The sequence below is a fragment of the Salmo salar genome, chromosome ssa12 (genome assembly GCF_905237065.1).
Source record: "Salmo salar chromosome ssa12, Ssal_v3.1, whole genome shotgun sequence".
NCBI lineage: Eukaryota > Metazoa > Chordata > Actinopteri > Salmoniformes > Salmonidae > Salmo > Salmo salar.
Window position 1 is genome coordinate 12244954 of NC_059453.1, and position 19502 is coordinate 12264455.

Sequence of the window (19502 nt, forward strand, 5' to 3'; positions counted from 1 at the left end):
CTACCACACAACTACTGTAATGGAATCCATGTTGCCCTACTACCCTAAAATAATTCATGAAAATCTAATCTGGCCTTATTTAGTTCCATTTTAGTGGCATTAATCCTCATCAACAACTTTATGTATATGTTCACCTGTAATTTATATTATTTAGCTTGTAAACACATCTGAACTGTCTCCTCACCTCGTGCTTGTGACAGAGTTGGCCGTTACCTCGTGATTTGCTTAGTTTGATTTATCACCCTGGTGGAACCATATTAAACTAATATTTAAAAGATATAGACCAGAAACATTTAGGCTTTCAATAGCAGCTTATAAATCGGTTAAATCTAATGTGTATTAATATACAGTATCTACAGTATGATCTAATGAAGCTGCTGGAGACGCTTTTATTAGTCTCACATTTCAGTTGGCTAAAACGGTCCAGTAGGATTCTTATGACTTACATAACAACATACCAGTATTTCAATAATCTTATCCACTCATATTGCTGACAGCAATATATCTGCCTAAAACTGTAATTACACTCTGAGGTTAACCGCTTAGCAGCTGAGCTGACTTCAATAAAACTGATATAAAATGAATAGGGAATAGTTACAATAAAGTAACAGATTCCTTTACATTTACATTACGTTTCAATGAATCCCACCGCCGACCCACTCATTAGGCAGGACTAGGCGTCTGCCTATGTTGGCAGTTTGACGAGGGCGGCATTTTCTAAACTGACCAAGACGTACCTCCAACAAAAACCATGACAATTTCTCTCAACCAGTGCCATATGGGCATTTTAGGTGAGCTCTGATGTCGCCCTTTGATAACCAGTGCCAACTTTGTCAAAGGCAGGGGCACAACATATTTTGCTTGTCCATTCCCGGCGCGCCTCTCCAGGGTTCTTTTGGAGAGAAGCCAACTTTCCATTAAAAAAATGATCTAACATAAATCATGTAGCAGATATAGGACATGGTAGAAAAAGTATGTGGCCTTTTCTGTAGCCTACTGGCTGGAAACAAATTGTATGACAAGAGGGACACTTTTTACATCATGCAGGTTTGAAATAGGCTAACTTAAATGGCGCTCAATCAAATAAAAAAATGTGCTGTCATGTTAACAAACATATCCTAAAAACAGGACAGTTCAAAGTAAAATGGACAATATGGAATTGACAATAACAACTGTTGTCCAGGAGTTTCACCTCATTGTCATGATCAGGGGTTTCAAGTTTGTATCCATACATTTTTGACAAGCTGATCATAGCGAAAAATATACTACTTTTGGATTTCCCGCTGTGTAAACACATTGCAAATAGGCTCATGATGACGCCTGATAAAGTTGGGTAGCTGATATTCAGAGCTTAAATAGCCAAATTGATTAGTCACAGTAATCAGGATTAATAAAGCCAATGTAACGGCCTGTTTTACAAACGCTGGGCCTACCACATGGATGGGCATTCATAAAATCCCATTGCAGGCCGACATGGTAGGCTACAGCCCAGTACGAATGAGCCAACGTCTTTTGGACGTCTTTTTTTGGTCCTGTCTGGACGTCGTTTTTTGGTGTTTTACAAACGGTAGGCTTGGACATTCATAAAATTCAATTTTGGGCAACACTGTAGGCTACATCTCAGTAAGCACAGATCGACCTCAATGCATTTTGGGAATCTTTTTTTTGGTAAAGTTCCAGACCAGCCTTGATTTTCACATCCACAGACATTGGTTTTTGGTCTGGTCCGGACCAAATCTGAACCAATCACAGACTTCTACATTTGGTTCAGATTTTGTTCTTTCTGGACCAGCCTTGATTTGGCCCAAACATAGATGTCTATATATTACTTATTTTGAACTTTCAACATCCAGAAAATACATATTTCAACTTTAATTCAGAACCGAAAATAAACCTGATTTCAAGGTCCGGAAAATACGTATTTTTCAACTTCTGGAAAATGTGCCTTTTCAAGTTCTGTAAAATATGTATTTTAAACATATGAAAATACCTTTTCACCTTTAATTCAGAACCTAAATTAAGCCTAACTTCAACGTCTGGAAAATACGTGTTTTAGACATCTTTTTAGCGTAATTTTGTTTACTGGGACAATTCTATTTTTGCAAGGGCAGCATTTTTTGGTCTCATCTATGGAAGAAGAATAGCAAGGACCTGGCCTGATTAATACTTTACATTACAGTTTGTATATCTTTCTAAAAGACAGCTCACGGAACTTGTAAAGGAGTCACCATCAGCAGAGACGTTGGTTCGAATTATTTTTAATACAAGTAACTGAGCAAGTTCTTCTTTCAAGTCAGGCATTTCACATTCTTCAATGTTGATCACCTCTTCTGTTTTCAAACCTCTAAGTTCAAATAGTCGTTTAAATGTGTGTTGTGTCTAATATTTTGCAGCTAAACTACTGCTCAATAGAGTGAAACGTCTAGATAGAAATGTATTGTGAAAAACGGATATGACTGTCTGTCAGGTAGAATATGGAATCATGTCAGCTCTATTCAATACATTTCTATCAGCAATGTTCAGAACATTTCACCTTACTGAACACACCCTGTTTGTTTGGGGTGCAGAGTCCACTCAGCACATCAGTGCAAGAACCTCCATAGGGATGCACTAGTTGTGCAGGGCTCTGACCATCTGGAAGAACCCCATCAAGGCCTTTTCATTTCTTGGACTGTGCTCTCGTCTTCACTGCAGCCAAGGTTTATTGTTCGGTATATCTGCCAACGCAGCCTAATTCTGGCATCGATGCCACTGTTATTAGACAAGATATTTACTTGACATGTTTGTGGGTGGAGAGAACATTCACACCATGCAGACTAAATGTTTATGACATTAAGTTATTTTAATGTGCAAAGATCTTACATGAAACAGTGCCTGAACAAAGTATCCATACAATTGACTTATTCAACATTTTGTTGTGTTACAGACAAAATTCAAAATGGATTAAATTGGAAAAAGATTATCTCAACCATCTACACACAATACACAGTAATGACAAAGTGTAAACATATTTTAGAAATTTTAGCAAATTTATTGAAAATTAAATACAAAAATATCTAATTCATATAAGTATTCACACCGCTGAGTCAATACATGTTACAATTAGTCTTTATGGGTATGTCGCTAAGAGCTTTACACACTTGGATTGCTCAATATTTGCACATTATTGTTTAAAAAATTCTTCAAGCTCTGTCAAGTTGGTTGTTGATTATTGCTACACAGCCATTGTCGAGTCTTGCCATAGACTATAAAGCTGATTTAAGTCAAAACTGTAACTCGGCTACTCAGGAATATTCACTCTCTTCTTGGTAAGCAACTCCAGTGTAGGAGTTACCCTCCAGGATAAAACTGACCATAGAATAGTGTCAGAGAAATATGTACACCTGTCACGTCTACTCCGGCGGGCAACATCGCCAGAATACTAACCACCGATCCTGGGATTCATCATTACGCACACCTAACACTCATCATTACGCACACCTGGCACTCATCATCATGATTCACACCTGGACTTCATTACCTTCCTCATTACCTCCCCTTTATAGGTCCCTCCCTCCATTCATTCCTCAGTTGGTATTATTCCTGTGTTCATGTATTCCGCCTCTGTTGTCTAATTACTTGGTTGTTGTTTTATTAAACGTTTCACCTGCACCTGTTTCTCGACTCACAGCGGCTTCATTACAGAATACCAACTCACACAATGGAAGCAGCAGGAAAATCGGATATTTCTCACACGGTCGACGAACAAGATTACCTTCTGCGTCAACACCATGACCAGCTGGCACAACTGGGACGGCCATGGAAGAGGCTCTTTGCAGTTTGCAGCGTCTTGAACATGCCCGGGAGGCGCTGCATCCTACAAGCGGAGGATACTCTAGAACCAGCCTTCCCAGCGAGCCAGCACAACAGCCTATTCAGCAACCCGCTCAGGTCAGCGATACCCGTTTATCCCTGCCAGAGAAATATGATGGTACCCCATCCAAACGTCGTGGCTTCCTACTTCAGTGGTCCCTCTATTTTACACACCAGATGGGAGCTCCCACCACTGAAAGCTCTAAGGTTGCCACGGTTATTTCTCTGCTGACGGGGAGGGCATTGGAATGGGCTACGGCCATCTGGGAGGGAGGCGAGGAGGAACTAGATTCCTATGAGGGGTTCATGGGTCTGTTAAATGTATCTTCGATCATCCCCCATAGGGCAGAGAGGGAGGTGAACGTCTACTTCTACTTCAAGTATGGCAGGGGGATAAGACAGCTGCTGAGTACGCACTCACCTTCCGGACAGTAGCAGCATCCAGTGGATGGAATGAACAGGCGCTTCATACGCTATTTGGAAGAGGGCTGCGTGAGGAGGTCCGGATGGATTTGGCCTGTCGAGACGACAACCTGACCATGGATGCACTCATTGCGATGGTCATCCGTCTAGATAACCTTCTCCGGGAGCGCCGGCATTCTCATCACTTCTCTCCCTCCTTCGGCAAACACTCAGGATCAGAGCCTGAACCCATGGAGGTAGGGGTCACATGCCTCCCCGCGGTGGAGCACTGCAGATGGATACAACTGAGGCTCTGTCTGTACTGTGTGCAAGGAGGGCACAAGCTCCAGTGGTGTCCGACACTTTCGAATCCAGAATTCCCTAGAACAGAGGGACGGTCACGTGATCTTTCATTACCTGGGGCAGGAGGGAGTATTCCATCTTCATCACTTCCTGCTTTTGGTGCGCATCACATTGGTTGACTGTTTCCGGTGCCACAGGGAACTTTATGGATCAGACCCTTGCCTCCTCTCTCAATATTACTTCATACCCGCTCTCCTCTCCTTTTCCGGTTCAAAGCCTCGATTGCCGGCCATTAGGATCCGGAACCATTACACACATCAGTCAACCACTCAACCTCACCGTGGAGTCCAATCATCAGGAAAACATCCCCTTCTTCATCACCAGTGCACCAGGTCACAAGATCATCCTCGGCCTCCCTTGACTTCAACGCAATATTCCCACCATTTCATGGTTGAGGATGACAATCATAGACTGGTCACCTGAATGCCAGAGGACCTGCTTCCCTGTTCCCTGCGGTTCCACGTCGGTTGTGAGTGCTGTGGTTGCCCTTCAGCCCAACATCTCGGAGGTATACCAGAACCTGCGGGAGATATTCTCCAAAACCTGCGCCACCTGTCTCCCTCTTCATCGCCCCTGGGACTGTGCCATCAACCTGCTTGCCGGTGCAACACCTCGCAGACGCATCTACACTCTGTCTGTGGCTGAGAACCAGGCCATGGAGGATTACATTCAAGAGGCACTCCAACAGGGTTTCATCCGCATGTCCAGTTCTCCCACATTGGCTAGTTTCTTCTTCGTGGCCAAGAAGGATGGAGGATTACGTCCTTGCATTGATTACAGAGGACTCAATGAAATTACCACGAAGTATCGGTACCCCAGGAAAGTTGTGCTGGACCATGGTAGATTGTTTCTTCATTTACCAATCTTTTTAGACTGTTAGTGTTTATCTGGTCAATATGTTAGTGTATTATGTCTGTTTGTAACAGTGTGTTACAGTGAGGGAAAAAAGTATTTGATCCCCTGCTGATTTTGTACGTTTGCCCACTGACAAAGAAATGATCAGTCTATAATTTTAATGGTAGGTTTATTTGAACAGTGAGAGACAGAATAACAACAAAAAAATCCAGAAAAACGCATGTCAAAAATGTTACAAAATGATTCGCATTTTAATGAGGGAAATAAGTATTTGACCCCTCTGCAAAACATGACTTAGTACTTGGTGGCAAAACCCTTGTTGGCAATCACAGAGGTCAGACGTTTCTTGCAGTTGGCCACCAGGTTTGCACACATCTCAGGAGGGATTTTGTCCCACTCCTCTTTTCAGATCTTCTCCAAGTCATTAAGGTTTTGAGGCTGACGTTTGGCAACTCGAAGCTTCAGCTCCCTCCACAGATTTTCTATGGGATTAAGGTCTGGAGACTGGCTAGGCCACTCCAGGACTTTAATGCGCTTCTTCTTGAGCCACTCCTTTGTTGCCTTGGCCGTGTGTTTTGGGTCATTGTCAAGCTGGAACACCCATCCACGACCCATTTTCAATGCCCTGGCTGAGGGAAGGAGGTTCTCACCCAAGATTTGACAGTACATGGCCCCGTCCATCGTCCCTTTGATGCGGTGAAGATGTCCTGTCCCCTTAGCAGAAAAACACCCCCAAAGCATAATGTTTCCACCTCCATGTTTGACGGTGGGGATGGTGTTCTTGAGGTCATAGGCAGCATTCCTCCTCCTCCAAACACGGCAAGTTAAGTTGATGCCAAAGAGCTCCATTTTGGTCTCATCTGACCACAACACTTTCACCCAGTTGTCCTCTGAATCATTCAGATGTTCATTGGAAAACTTCAGACGGGCATGTATATGTGCTTTCTTGAGCAGGGGGATCTTGCGGGCGCTGCAGGATTTCAGTCCTTCGCGGCGTAGTGTGTTACCAATTGTTTTCTTGGTGACTATGGTCCCAGCTGCCTTGAGATCATTGACAAGATCCTCCCGTGTAGTTCTGGGCTGATTCCTCACCGTTCTCATGATCATTGCAACTCCACGAGGTGAGATCTTGCATGGAGCCCCAGGCCGAGGGAGATTGACAGTTCTTTTGTGTTTCTTCCATTTGCGAATAATCGCACCAACTGTTGTCATCTTCTCACCAAGCTGCTTGGCGATGGTCTTGACAAAAAAAGGTAACAAACTGAGATTAGGAGCACTCCCTTTAAGAGTGTGCTCCTAATCTCAGATCGTTACCCGTATAAAAGACACCTGGGAGCCAGAAATCTTTCTGATTGAGAGGGGGTCAAACACTTATTTCCCTCATTAAAATGCAAATCAATTTATAACATTTTTGACATGCGTTTTTCTGGATTTTTTTGTTGTTCTGTCTCTCACTGTTCAAATAAACCTACCATTAAAATTATAGACTGATCATTTTTTTGTCAGTGGGCAAACGTACAAAATCAGCAGGGGATCAAATACTTTTTTCCCTCACTGTATATGTGAAAATGTGTTCATATTATAAATTGTATTTTAATGTTTAAGGACTCTTGGAAGATTAGTCCAAATAAGGACTCAAATCAAATCTCCTGTTGGTGCCATCGGCCATTGAACAGCTCCGCGGGGCTTGGTTCTTCACCAAACTGGACCTGTGGAGTGCCTACAATCTCATCCTCATCCGGGAGGGGGATGAGTGGAAGACGGCGTTCAACACGATGTCTGGTCACTACAAATACTTGGTGATGCCCTTTGGCTTAGCCAATGCTCTGTCAGTGTTCCAGGCATTCGTTAACGAGGTGTTCAGGGACATTCTCGGATGCCAGGTGATCGTATACATCAAGGACATCTTGATCTACTCGGTCAACCTTGAAGATCACATCACCCATGTTCGAGCAGTCCTGGAACGCCTACTGGCTAATCACCTGTTCGTCAAGGCTGAGAAGTGTCAATTCCATCAGAAGGCTGTTTCCTTCTTGGGTTACCAAATCAGGCCGCAGGGACTGAAGAAGGATGACAAGAAGGTAGATGCAGTCAGGTCATGGCCAGTCCCAACCACCATTAAGGGTTACACCGGTTTTTGGGGTTTGCCAACTTCTACCGTTGTTTCATCAGGAATTTCAGCTCTGTTGCCGCTACTCTCACCTCTCTCCTTAAGGGAGGTCCCCGTAGGTTGGTGTGGGGTCTACAAGCCGACGAGGACTTCTGTCTTCTCAAGGGTCGTTTCACCTCCACTCCAGTGATTTAACATCCAGATCCCACAATATCCTTTGTGGTGGAGGTGGACACTTCCGAGGTAGGCGTGGGGGCAGTTCTGTCTCACTATTCCCCACATTGTAATTCCTCTCTGTGGTGTTAAGATGATGGAAGAAGAAGGCGCAGGGGTGTAACTTGAGGTCCAGGGCAGAACGCTGGGACGGGGCTGGGAGGTTACGGGTGTGGTAGGCTGCCAGACAGACAACCCACGAAATTGCTCCAGCAACATGTTCAACGCGAGGTCATGGCATTCGGCCAAGATCTGGAACCCATACATAAGACCCCGAAGTAACTCCTCGTGCCTTCCAATGGTGACTCATTGGGAGGAGACGGCTTTGCGGAGCTGGTACGAGTCTGCTGGGTCCATCAGGGCCAGTTCGTATTATCAGGACTCAGGAGAAGACCCAGATGCAGACAGTTTGAAGTAACAAAAGTTTATTACAAAACAGGTGGCAGGCAAACGACAGGTCAAGGGCAGGCAGAGGTCAGTAATCCAGAGCAGAGTCCGAAAGGTACAGAACGGCAGGCAGGCTCACGGTCAGGGCAGGCAGAGGTCAGTAATCCAGGGCAGTGTCACAAGGTACAGAACGGCAGAGAGACTCAGGTTCAGGGCAGGCAGAATGGTCAAAACCGGGAAAACTAGAAAACAGGTACTGCAAAAAAAACAGGAGTACGTTAAAAATGCTGGTAGGCTTGACGAGACAAGACAAACTGGCAACAGACAAACCGAGAACACAGGTATAAATACACTGGGGATAATGGGGAAGATGGGCGGCACCTGGAGGGAGGTAGCGACAAGCACAAAGACAGGTGAAACAGATCAGGGTGTGACAGTAAAGACTAGTTACATTGTTACAACAGCATAGCTAACTGTTAGCTAGCTACCTCCAATCACTGGTAAAGAGTAGTTACATTGTTACAACAGCATAGTTAACAGTTAGCTAGTTAACATTTTAATTTCAGTTTACTTCCTGAATTAACTGAATTGTATTTCTAACATACTGAACCTGATTTCAAGAAATGAAGCGTTACATTAAAGATGATTTTTTTTTTAGGATTATGAGTTTAAAAACCAAATGTAGTAGGTCATTTTTTATATAACTGACTGGTTTAGGATTTCTGCTGCCAACATGACGAATCGGCAAGAATAATGCATTGAGGAGATGGAGAGGAGGAATACAGGTTTATGGTATTTATAAAACACATTTGAACACCAACCCAGAGCACAAGGGGGAGGGTTTGGAATGGAATTTGATTAAGGTTTGGGGTTTAAGAGTTGGAGCTTGAAAGGCCGGTAGGAAGGTTAGGTTGTGGAAGGATGTGGTGGTCTGGAAGAGAAACAAGAGGGAATCATATTAGGAACACATCAACATAAAAGGTGAACGAATTACAAGGTAGCGCAATGTGACTAGATAAAGGGAATGGGCTAACAACTGCAGCAACATACAGCTACAAACTTAGGAGACCACCAGGATAAACATAAGAAAGGAGCAATAGCATTTAGCGTAAACTGGGCGCATGAATATAAGGGTTAACATACATACATACATCTATTTGTGTCATTAAAGCATCTGTGACAGCATGCACAAATTCGACACTCTCATTGACCTCCATACAAAAATTCCTCACTTCGTGGGCTTATCTTCGTGGACAGATTTGAGAGGAGGAAAACCTCTCACTTTGCCTCTTCCTCTCTGATTTAGCTGAACCTGCTGTGGTGCTGGGATGGAACAAGAGCCTGTAAACCATGTGGATGGGCTGTCCAGAACAGGAGTTCTAGCCCCCTGATATACTGTTATTAACTGCCAGATGTCATTAAGCAGTTGAGTAAACTGTCATTATAAAACTGTTATTGTACATATTTGATACGTTTTAGTAGGGCCTTGGGAGGATCGCATAGTAAGTCTTGATCCAATACATGTTAAGGGTGCTTTAAATGACTGTCTGTGCTCGCAAAGTAGTTTTATCACCACAGACAGGAGTTTGCCTGAGACACCCCAGTGCCTTGGCTCACATCAACATTTTTTATACATGATTCAATCCATTAAAATGTCACAGCCAGTAAAAATCTAAATCTGGAAATGAAATGTCACATGAGGTGGCAAGGATCCACAAAACAACCAATCTTGGCTCGGTTAATTCAGATCTTATTTCCCAGATCACATGTCTCACTGTAAATCTATTACGGTGTCAGCAATGTGAGGACCTTATGGTCGACTAATAAAGTCAAAATAATGTGCTGGCCTGTATCAGATCTCTCTGTGGTCTACAGTATAGGTATGAGGTCTTCACCTTTCAGCATGCAGTGTGAAGTCAATGGAGGGACTAAATGTAATATTAATCTAATACATTTACAAGGAGAAACACTTGGATCAAATGGGGAGCTGTTGTGTTTTTCAGCAAGCTGATCAGATCTTTGGACAAACAAGTCTTAAAAGTATTACTTCCTGTTAGTAACCTTCTCCAAACATGGCCATGATCCAAAACTGGGTGTCAGAAATACATGCAGCCTAAAGTCGTTTAGGATTGCTTCATGACCCTGCGTCATAGAGATGGTATCAAACCTGCTGAGCTGTTCTTGAAACTCCAATTTGATCCCATACAGTCCATAGCAGAGTCATTTCCAATCTCAATATGGCCATGTTCAGAAATGAGTGTGTCAGAAATACATCCAGCTTCCACAGCAATATATCTCAGGTAATTTGTCATTGGTTTATTGGTAGATCTGATGCCATTTGAGCTGTGCACCAGAGGATAGGACCACATATGAAACAGACTTATAACTGATATGGCCATTAAACGGACCAGTCAAATACCTGCTTCTTTTGGACAGCTTTATTTTTAGACTTTTACATGTAAAAACAGAGATTGCAAGAAGACACAGTCAAGGACAATATAAGTAAAGTCCATAACAGAGAACATAAATATCACCCTGGGGCACTGGTCCCGTGTGGCTCAGTTGGTAGAGCATGGTGTTTGCAACGCCAGGGTTGTGGGTTGGATTCCCACGGGGGACCAGTACGGAAAAAAATAAGAATAAAAAAAAATGTATGAGATGTATGCATTCACTACTGTAAGTCGCTCTGGATAAGAGCGCCTGCTAAATGAGTAAAATGTAATGGAAATAAAACTGGAAATCCCACAACCTCCTTCCAGCTGCAGCTGTTGGAACACAAGCGTCTCTGGGGGAGCAGGGGACTCATTCTAGCCAAGCCTTTTGAAAGGTCAGGACAAGTGACAGCCCAATCCACTAGATGACCCCACCAAAGATCACTATTTAGAAATGAAAGACTTCACATTCAGTCGCACAATTGAAAGACTGATTTAAATCAAGGGGGAAATTAGAAATGATCATGTCTGCCTGTGAATGAGTTGAATAGAAGGTTGTCCAGTTTAACTGCTGGTTTGGTAATAGCCTTCACGTCTATGGCAGCTGTTATATCTGGGATGACTGAAGACCTGATGATAGGAGCCTCTGCTTTATAGTTCTGCAATTTATCCCACGAACAGGGCCATGTACCAAAAAGTAAAATATTTCAAACAGTCATAATAACAGTCAACTTTAATATTGCAATCATCTCAATAATGTTGTATGTAATTTGTTGGATTACAATCAGGGTTGTGTTTATTATGGTTGTGTTCATCAGGTACACTGTAATAAAACATCAAGAAGCTGGAGGCAACCGGCTTCTTAAAAAGGCGATTATTGTAGACTACAGGAAATGGAGGACCGAGCACGCCCCCATTCTCATCGACGGGGCTGTAGTGGAGCAGGTTGAGAGCTTCAAGTTCCTTGGTGTCCACATCAACAGCAAACTAGAATGGTCCAAACACACCAAGACAGTCGTGAAGAGGGCACGACAAAGCCTATTCCCCCTCAGGAAACTAAAAAGATTTGGCATGGGTCCTGAGATCCTCAAAAGGTTCTACAGCTGCAACATCGAGAGCATCCTGACCGGTTGCATCACTGCCTGGTATGGCAACTGCTCGGCCTCTGACCGCAAGGCACTACAGAGGGTAGTGCGTATGGCCCAGTACATCACTGGGGCAAAGCTGCCTGCCATCCAGGACCTCTACACCAGGCGGTGTCAGAGGAAGGCCCTAAAAATTGTCAAAGACCCCAGCCACCCCAGTCATAGACTGTTCTCTCTACTTCCGCATGGCAAGCGGTACCGGAGTGCCAAGTCTAGGACAAAAAGGCTTCTCAACAGTTTTTACCCCCAAACCATAAGACTTCTGAACAGGTAATCAAATGGCTACCTGGACTATTTGCATTGTGTGCCCCCCCAACCCCTCTTTTTACGTTGCTGCTACTCTGTTTATTATATATGCATAGTCACTTTAACTATACAGTCATGTACATACTACCTCAATTTGGCCGACCAACCAGTGCTCCCGCACAGTGGCTATCCGGGCTATCTACATTGTGTCCCACCCACCACCCGCCAACCCCTCTTTTACGCTACTGCTACTCTGTTCATCATATATGCATAGTCACTTTAACCATATCTACATGTACATACTATCTCAATCAGCCTGACTAACCGGTGTCTGTATGTAGCCTTGCTACTTTTATAGCCTCGCTACTGTATATAGCCTGTCTTTTTACTGTTGTTTTATTTCTTTACCTACCTATTGTTCACCTAATACCTTTTTTGCACTATTGGTTAGAGCCTGTAAGTAAGCATTTCACTGTAAAGTCTACACCTGTTGTATTCGGCGCACGTGACAAATAAACTTTGATTTCATCAATGCTAAATTCAAGTCTTTCTACCATCACATCTAACCCAATACGACAACAATGTCGATGTAACTTCGCCAATCAACTTGAATGGAAGTGCACAACACACTCCCCGCCTCTCGTCATGTTCCGTTCAGCTGTTACTCAAATGTTCCAACTTCAATTAGTTATTCTCAAATATGCTTTAAGATACAAATGTCAAATATATGTCAACAATCCTTCCTCCAAAGGACCCATCTGTGGATTAAATCAATTTTTGTTCAAGTTTCGTGATGAATAGCTTTCTAATAGCTACAATAATGTGGCATACAGACTGTGACTTTCTAGCTAACCTTCCTTTCTCAAGTTGTTAATGTTTCCTCTTTCAGAACCTATTGATAATTCACTTCCCTGCCGGTGACAAGCATACCCATAACATGATGCTGCCACCACAATACTTAAAAAATCCAAAAGGGATCAACATCATTGCATTCACTACACTCGCATTAACATCTGTTAACCATGTGAGCAATACAATTTGATTTGATTCACTCCATGTTACTGGCCTGTATGACAAAGTGAAAATGAAGAAGCGTGTGTTAAAGAATCCACTCCCATTCTGTTAGCAACAAGGCTGTTAAGTAATACTGCAAGACAAAACCTTTTGGCATAAATTAAAAACTACAAGGTTGTGTCAAATCCAATCCAACACATACTGAAACAGTCTATTTTCAAGTATTGTGGTGGCAGCATCATGTTATGGGTATGCTTGCCGTTGGCTGGGAGTGGGGAGTTTGTCAGGATCCAATGAAATATGAAAGGTAAAAAGTTAGAGGAAAACCAGTCTCAGTCTTCTGAAAACCTTGGGATAGGATACAACTTTTCAGCCAGACAATTACACAAATGTTTTTGCCAAAGACACACCAAAATGGATTTCCAAGCGGTGTTAAGTGTTCTGGAATCGTCTAGTCTCAGTCTTGATTTAAATTTGCTTAATAAAAATCTGAGAAAAATCAGGTTTGAATACTGCAATCCATCAATGATTCCCAACCAAATGTAATGAGCTTGAGCAATTTTGACAAAAACAATGGATATATGTAGCCCTAACAGTTGTGCAAATTTGGTCAAATCTTATTCCAAATGATTCACAGCTGTAATGGCTGACAAAGGTGCTTCCACCAAGTATTAACTTAGGGGCGTGGAGACTTATCCAATTACTATATATTTTTTTCTTAATTTGGAAAATTGTATAACCTTCTTTCACTTTGAAAATATGGAGTAAATCTGTAGGAAAAATGGTCTAATTGAATAATTTTTCAGATTTAATTTTAAAGGCACCAAAATGTGAAAAAGGTTAAATGGGGAATTCAGGGCACAGCGAGCATTGCAGAGCATCTAGCTAGCTAAAAGCTAGGCTAGGTTGAAGATACCATTGTAGCTAGCAACAAAACAAACAAAAAGTTGCAATGCTACATCAGATGACCTGGCCTCCACAATCACCCGACCTCAACCCAATTGAGATGGTTTGGGATGAGTTGGACCGCAGAGTGAAGGAAAAGCAGCCAACAAGTGCTCAGCATATGTGGGAACTCCTTCAAGACAGTTGGAAAAGCATTCATCCTGAAGCTGGTTGAGTGACTGCCAAGAGTAGGTGTGTTCAAACTTTTGACTGGGACTGTAAAACTGTATGTTTTAAACTTTAATTCATAGGCCAGGTTGTAGCAACCTCATGATGGGTACAGGGAAAATGAGTATCATGTAGTAGCCTAAACCTATCGATGTTACATTAAACTGGGTGAATGGAATATGAATGACAATATCATCTAAAAGGCATAAACAAATCATCCTGTAATAGAAATAAGGCTCATAAAAAACTACAAATTATAATCATCCTCATCTTAAACAGCACCGACCGCCACTGCCTTACTTACAGTATAGCCTATCTGTAAAGCACCAGAAATAATGAACCTTCAACCTTCCATAATAAACTAAGACAGGAGACTGAGCTTAGTAATTGAAATACAATATGTTTCTTCATTTTTGGTTATATTCCACTAATTAGAAGTTTTTGTTGCATACATTTTTTCTGACTAAATTATATAATTTTTTCAACTTAAAAAAAAAAATTGATTATAGAAATCCAACTAGAATATATGATGTCTGATTACTGAGGATTCTCTATGGACAGATATTAGCTATGGATTCCACAATGGCAAATACAACTTCACCGAACTGTCCGTTGTGGCTGCTGAAGGTCTGCTGGTATAGAAAGTATTGCATTCCCAAAAAGACAGCTGTATAGTGGAAATACTGACATTGACAAGCCATGTCTGTTAAGCATCAACAAAATAAATACAGTTTCTGTAAAACTGACTTTTTGGTGATTCCTGAAAAAGTGATATGATGATAATGGCTTATTGTGAACATACCAGCTTAATTTCAATAAACAATATTCAAACAACTCCAGAACACAGTAAGGCTTCTCTACTGTGCGAGTTAAATGGTGTGTCTTCAAATTTGATGCCTGACTGAAGCTTTCCACACAGACATCATGTTCCACACTCCTTTGCAAGTTTTTTCCCCCTTTAAGTAACCAGTTAAGTTATTGTTAGTCATAATTAGTTGGTGTTATATTTTATTAATATAAACTGGTGAAACTATACCCATATTGACAGCAGAGTTTAGGCTTCTTCCCTATGTCAATAAGCTAGTGTCTTCAGCTCTGATGACACAGCTTTCCTCCTGAGTGAGTTCTCTGATGTTTCTTCAAAGTTGATGACTGGCTGAAACTCTTCCCACACTGAGAGCAGCGGTGAGGCTTCTCTCCTGTGTGAGTTATCTGATGTGTCTTGAGAGTTGATGAATGACCAAAACTCTTCCCACACTGAGAGCAGCGGTGAGGCTTCTCTCCTGTGTGAGTTATCTGATGTGTCTTCAAAGTTGATGAATGACTGAAATTCTTCCCACACTGGGAGCAGTGGAATGGCTTTTCTCCCGTGTGAATTAGCTGGTGTTTCTTTAGGAAATATGAACTGGTGAAACTATCGCCACATTGAGAGCAGTGGTAAGGTTTTTCTTCTGTGTGCGTTATCTGGTGTGCCTTCAGTTGATATAACCTGGTGAAACACTTCCCACATTGAGAGCAGTGGTAAGGCTTCTCTCCTGTGTGAGTTAGCTGGTGTTTTTTCAGAGTTGATAACTGACTGAAACTCTTTCCACATTGGGAGCAGTGGAATGGCTTCTCTCCTGTGTGAGTTCTCTGGTGTGACTTTAAGTCTTTTGGATGACTGAAACTCTTCCCACATTGAGAGCAGTGATATGGTTTCTCTCCTGTGTGAATTAACTGGTGTGTCTTTAGATGGTGTAACTGACTGAAACTCTTCCCACAATGAGAGCAGAGGTAAGGCTTCTCTACTGTGTGGGTTAGCTGGTGTCTCTTTAGGTTTCCTACCAGACTGAAACGCTTTCCACACTGCGAGCAATGGCAAGGCTTCTCCCCTGTGTGAGTTATCTGGTGTGTCTTCAGGCTGTGTAACCAACTGAAACTCTTTCCACACTGAGAGCAGTGGTAAGGCTTCTGTCCTGTGTGAGTTCTCTGGTGTGTCTTTAGTTGGTTCGACTGACTGAAACCCTTCCCACAAACAGTGCATTGGTATGGCTTCTCTCCTGTGTGAGTTCTCTGGTGCGTCTTTAGTTTGCTTGGTGTTTGAAATCTCTTCCCACATTGACCACATGGGTACACCTTCCTCCTTTTTTGAGTCTGTTTTGATTTGAGGTGAGTTGGGCAAATAAAGCTGCCACTGCAATCTGAACAGGAGCGGGGCCTACAAGTGTGCCTTCTCAACTCCTCTGGCTCATAGAAACTAGTGAAGCAGTCCATGCAGTGGTGATGTTTCTGTCTTGAGTTCCTCCGTCTGTGTTGTTTATGGTTTCCTGATGCTGTGGAACTGGGCTCACTGTCTGAACCTGGGTTGGAGATCTCTCCTGTGGGAATATGAACAGATATGGGGTTAGAATCAGGAACAGCATTGAAATGGACTTTAAATGACTTGTTTAAAGGCCTAATGCAGAGATTTTATATCAATATCAAATCATTTATTAGGTAACAATTAAGTACTTTACTTGAATACATTGAACAAGAATATAAAAATGCAACATGCAACAATTTCAAAAATTATACTTAGTTTTAGTTCATAAGGAAATCAGTCAACTGAAAAAAAATCATTAGGCCATAATCTATGGATTTCACATGACTGAGAATACAGATATGCATCTGTTGGTCACAGAAACCTTTAAGAAAAGGTAGGGGCGTGGATCAGAAAACCAGGCAGTATCTGGCATGACCACCATTTGCCTCATGCAGAGCAACATCTCATTTGCATAGAGTTGATTAGGCTGTTCAAATCAAAATTGTATTGGTCACATACACCTATTTAGCAGATGTTATTTCGGGTGTAGCGAAATGCTTGTGTTCCTAGCTCCAACAGTGCAGTAGTATCTAATAATTCACACAAATGTAAAAGTAACAATGTTATTAAGAAATATATAAATATTAGGAAAAGCAATGTCGGAGTGGCATTGACAAAAATACATGAAATGAGTAAAGCAGTATGTAAACATTATTAAAGTGACTAGTGTTCCATTTAAAGTGACCAGGAATACCATATCTATGTACATAGGGCAGCAGCCTGTAAGGTGCAGGGTTGTGTAACCGGGTGGGAGCCGGCTAGTGATGGCTATTTAACAGTCTGATGGACTTCAGATAGAAGCTGTTTTTCGTCTCTCAGTCCCAACTTTGACGCACCTGTACTGACCTCACCTTCTGGATGGTAGCGGGGTGAACAGGCTGTGGCTTTGGACTTCCTGTGACATTGGGTGCTATAGGTGTTCTGGAGGGCAGGCAGTGTGATGCGTTGGGCAGACAGCACCACCCTCTGGAGAGCCCTGCGGTTGCGGGCGGTGCAGTTGCCGTACCAAGCGGTGATACAGCCCGACAGGATAATCTCAATAGTGCATCTGTAAAACTTTGTTAATGTCTTAGAGGCCAAGCCACATTTTTTCAGCCTCCTGAGGTTGAAGACGCGTTGTGGGTGGACCATTTCAGATTGTCAGTGATGTGTACGCCGAGGAACTTGAAGCTTTCCACATTCTCCACTGTGGTCCATCGATGTGGATAGAGGCGTGCTCCTTCTGCTGTTTCCTGAAGTCCACGATCAGCTCCTTTGTTTTGTTGACGTTGAGGGAGAGTTTCTTGATTGTGGCCTGTGGAACATTGTCCCACTCCTCTTCAAAGGCTATGCAAAGTTTCTGGATATTGGCGGGAACAGAACACGCTGTCATACACATCGATCCAGAGCATCTCAAACATGTACAGTGGGTGACATGTCTGGTGAGTATGTATGCCATGGAAGAAATGGGACATTTTCAGCTTCCAGGAACTGTGTACAGGTCCTTGCGACATGGGGTCGTGCATTATCATGCTGAAACATGAGGTGATGGCGGTGGATGAATGGCACGACAATGGGCCTCAGGATCTCGTCACGGTATCTATCTGCATTCAAATTGCCATTAATAATATGCAATAGTGTTAATTGTCCGTAGCTTATGCCTGCCCATATCGTAACCCCACCGCCATCATGGGGCACTGCATTCACAACAGAAAACTGCTCGCCTACACGACCCCATACACACAGTCTGTCATCTGCCCAGTACAGTTGAAAACGGGATTAATCTGTGAAGAGCACACTTCTGCAGCGTGCCAGTGGCCATCGAAGGTGAGCATTTTCCCACTGAAGTCAGTTACGACGCCAAAATGCAGTCAGGTCAAGACCCTGATGAGGACAACGAGCATGCATTTCTGACAGTTTGTGCAGAATTCTTCGGTTGTGCAAACCCACATTTTCATCAGCTGTCTGGGTGGCTGGTCTCAGCCGATCCCGCAGGTGAAGAAGCCGGATGTGGAGGGCCTGGGCTGGCGTGGTTACATGTGGTCTGCAGTTGTGAGGCCGGTTGAACATAATGCCAAATTCTCTAAAATGACGGTGGAGGTGGCTTACGGTAGAGAAATTAACATTACATTCTCTGGCAACAGCTCTGGTGGACATTATGCCCTACATTTCAGAGAAATAAGCTTTTTGTGCATATGAAAAATTCCTGGTATCTCAGCTCATGAAACATGGGAGCAAAACGTTACATGTTGTGTTTATATTTTTGTTCAGTGTAGATTTCCATTATAAAATGGGGAAAATAATTGCTTTTTAGGAGAGAAAAAAACTATTTCTCCAGCAAGAAGTTTGCCACAATTTACCACATGGTGAAGCCTAAACTACCATCCACGCAAGTCTGCTGATTAGAAGGTCCAGTGTAACAGATTTTTTTTTAAATCACACTTTTACAGCTTTAGTTTCATCCCGTTGTACAATATGATATAAAACACGGGAAAAACGGAATGTTTTGCACTTGGTCTTTATAGCTAGAATCCTTAAATTAAACCAATAACAAACGCCTTCTCTGTTTTGGTAAAAAGCCGAGGGATGGGCTTTGAGATATGTAACCACTCAAATGAATAGACGTAATAGACGGCTCAGCCACAAAGTGGTAGGCCACACAAGCTCACAGAACAGGACCACAGAGTGCTGAAGTGCGTAAAATTAATCTGTCCTCGGTTGCAACACTCACTACCGGGTTACAAACTGTGTCTGGAAGCAACATCAGCAGAAGAACCGTTCGTCGGGAGCTTCATGAAATGGGTTTCGAGGGCCGATCAGCCACACACAAGCCTAAGATCACCATGTGCAATGCCAAGCGTCGGCTGGAGTGGTGTACGCTTGACGTCATTGGACTCTGGTGCAGTGGAAACACGTTCTCTGAAGTGATGAATCACGCTTCACCATCCGATGGACGAATCTGGGTTTGGCAGACGCCAAGAAAACGCTACCTGCCCAAATGCATAGTGCCAACTGTAAAGTTTAGTGGAGGAGTAATAATGGTCTGGGGC

General features: G+C 42.8%; 1 protein-coding gene across 2 annotated transcripts in view; it reads right to left on the reverse strand.

Annotated features, from left to right (window-relative positions):
• Nucleotides 1-12257: 12257 nt before the first annotated feature.
• LOC106564212 (zinc finger protein 2-like) overlaps nucleotides 12258-19502 on the reverse strand; it is a 44944-nt gene continuing 37699 nt past the window's right edge. For both annotated transcript variants that reach the window (XM_045690702.1, XM_045690701.1), the window contains one exon: nucleotides 12258-16489. In XM_045690702.1, coding sequence (XP_045546658.1) covers nucleotides 15222-16489 — 1268 coding nt within the window. In that variant the 3' untranslated portion in view covers nucleotides 12258-15221. The remainder of the gene's footprint in view (nucleotides 16490-19502) is intronic.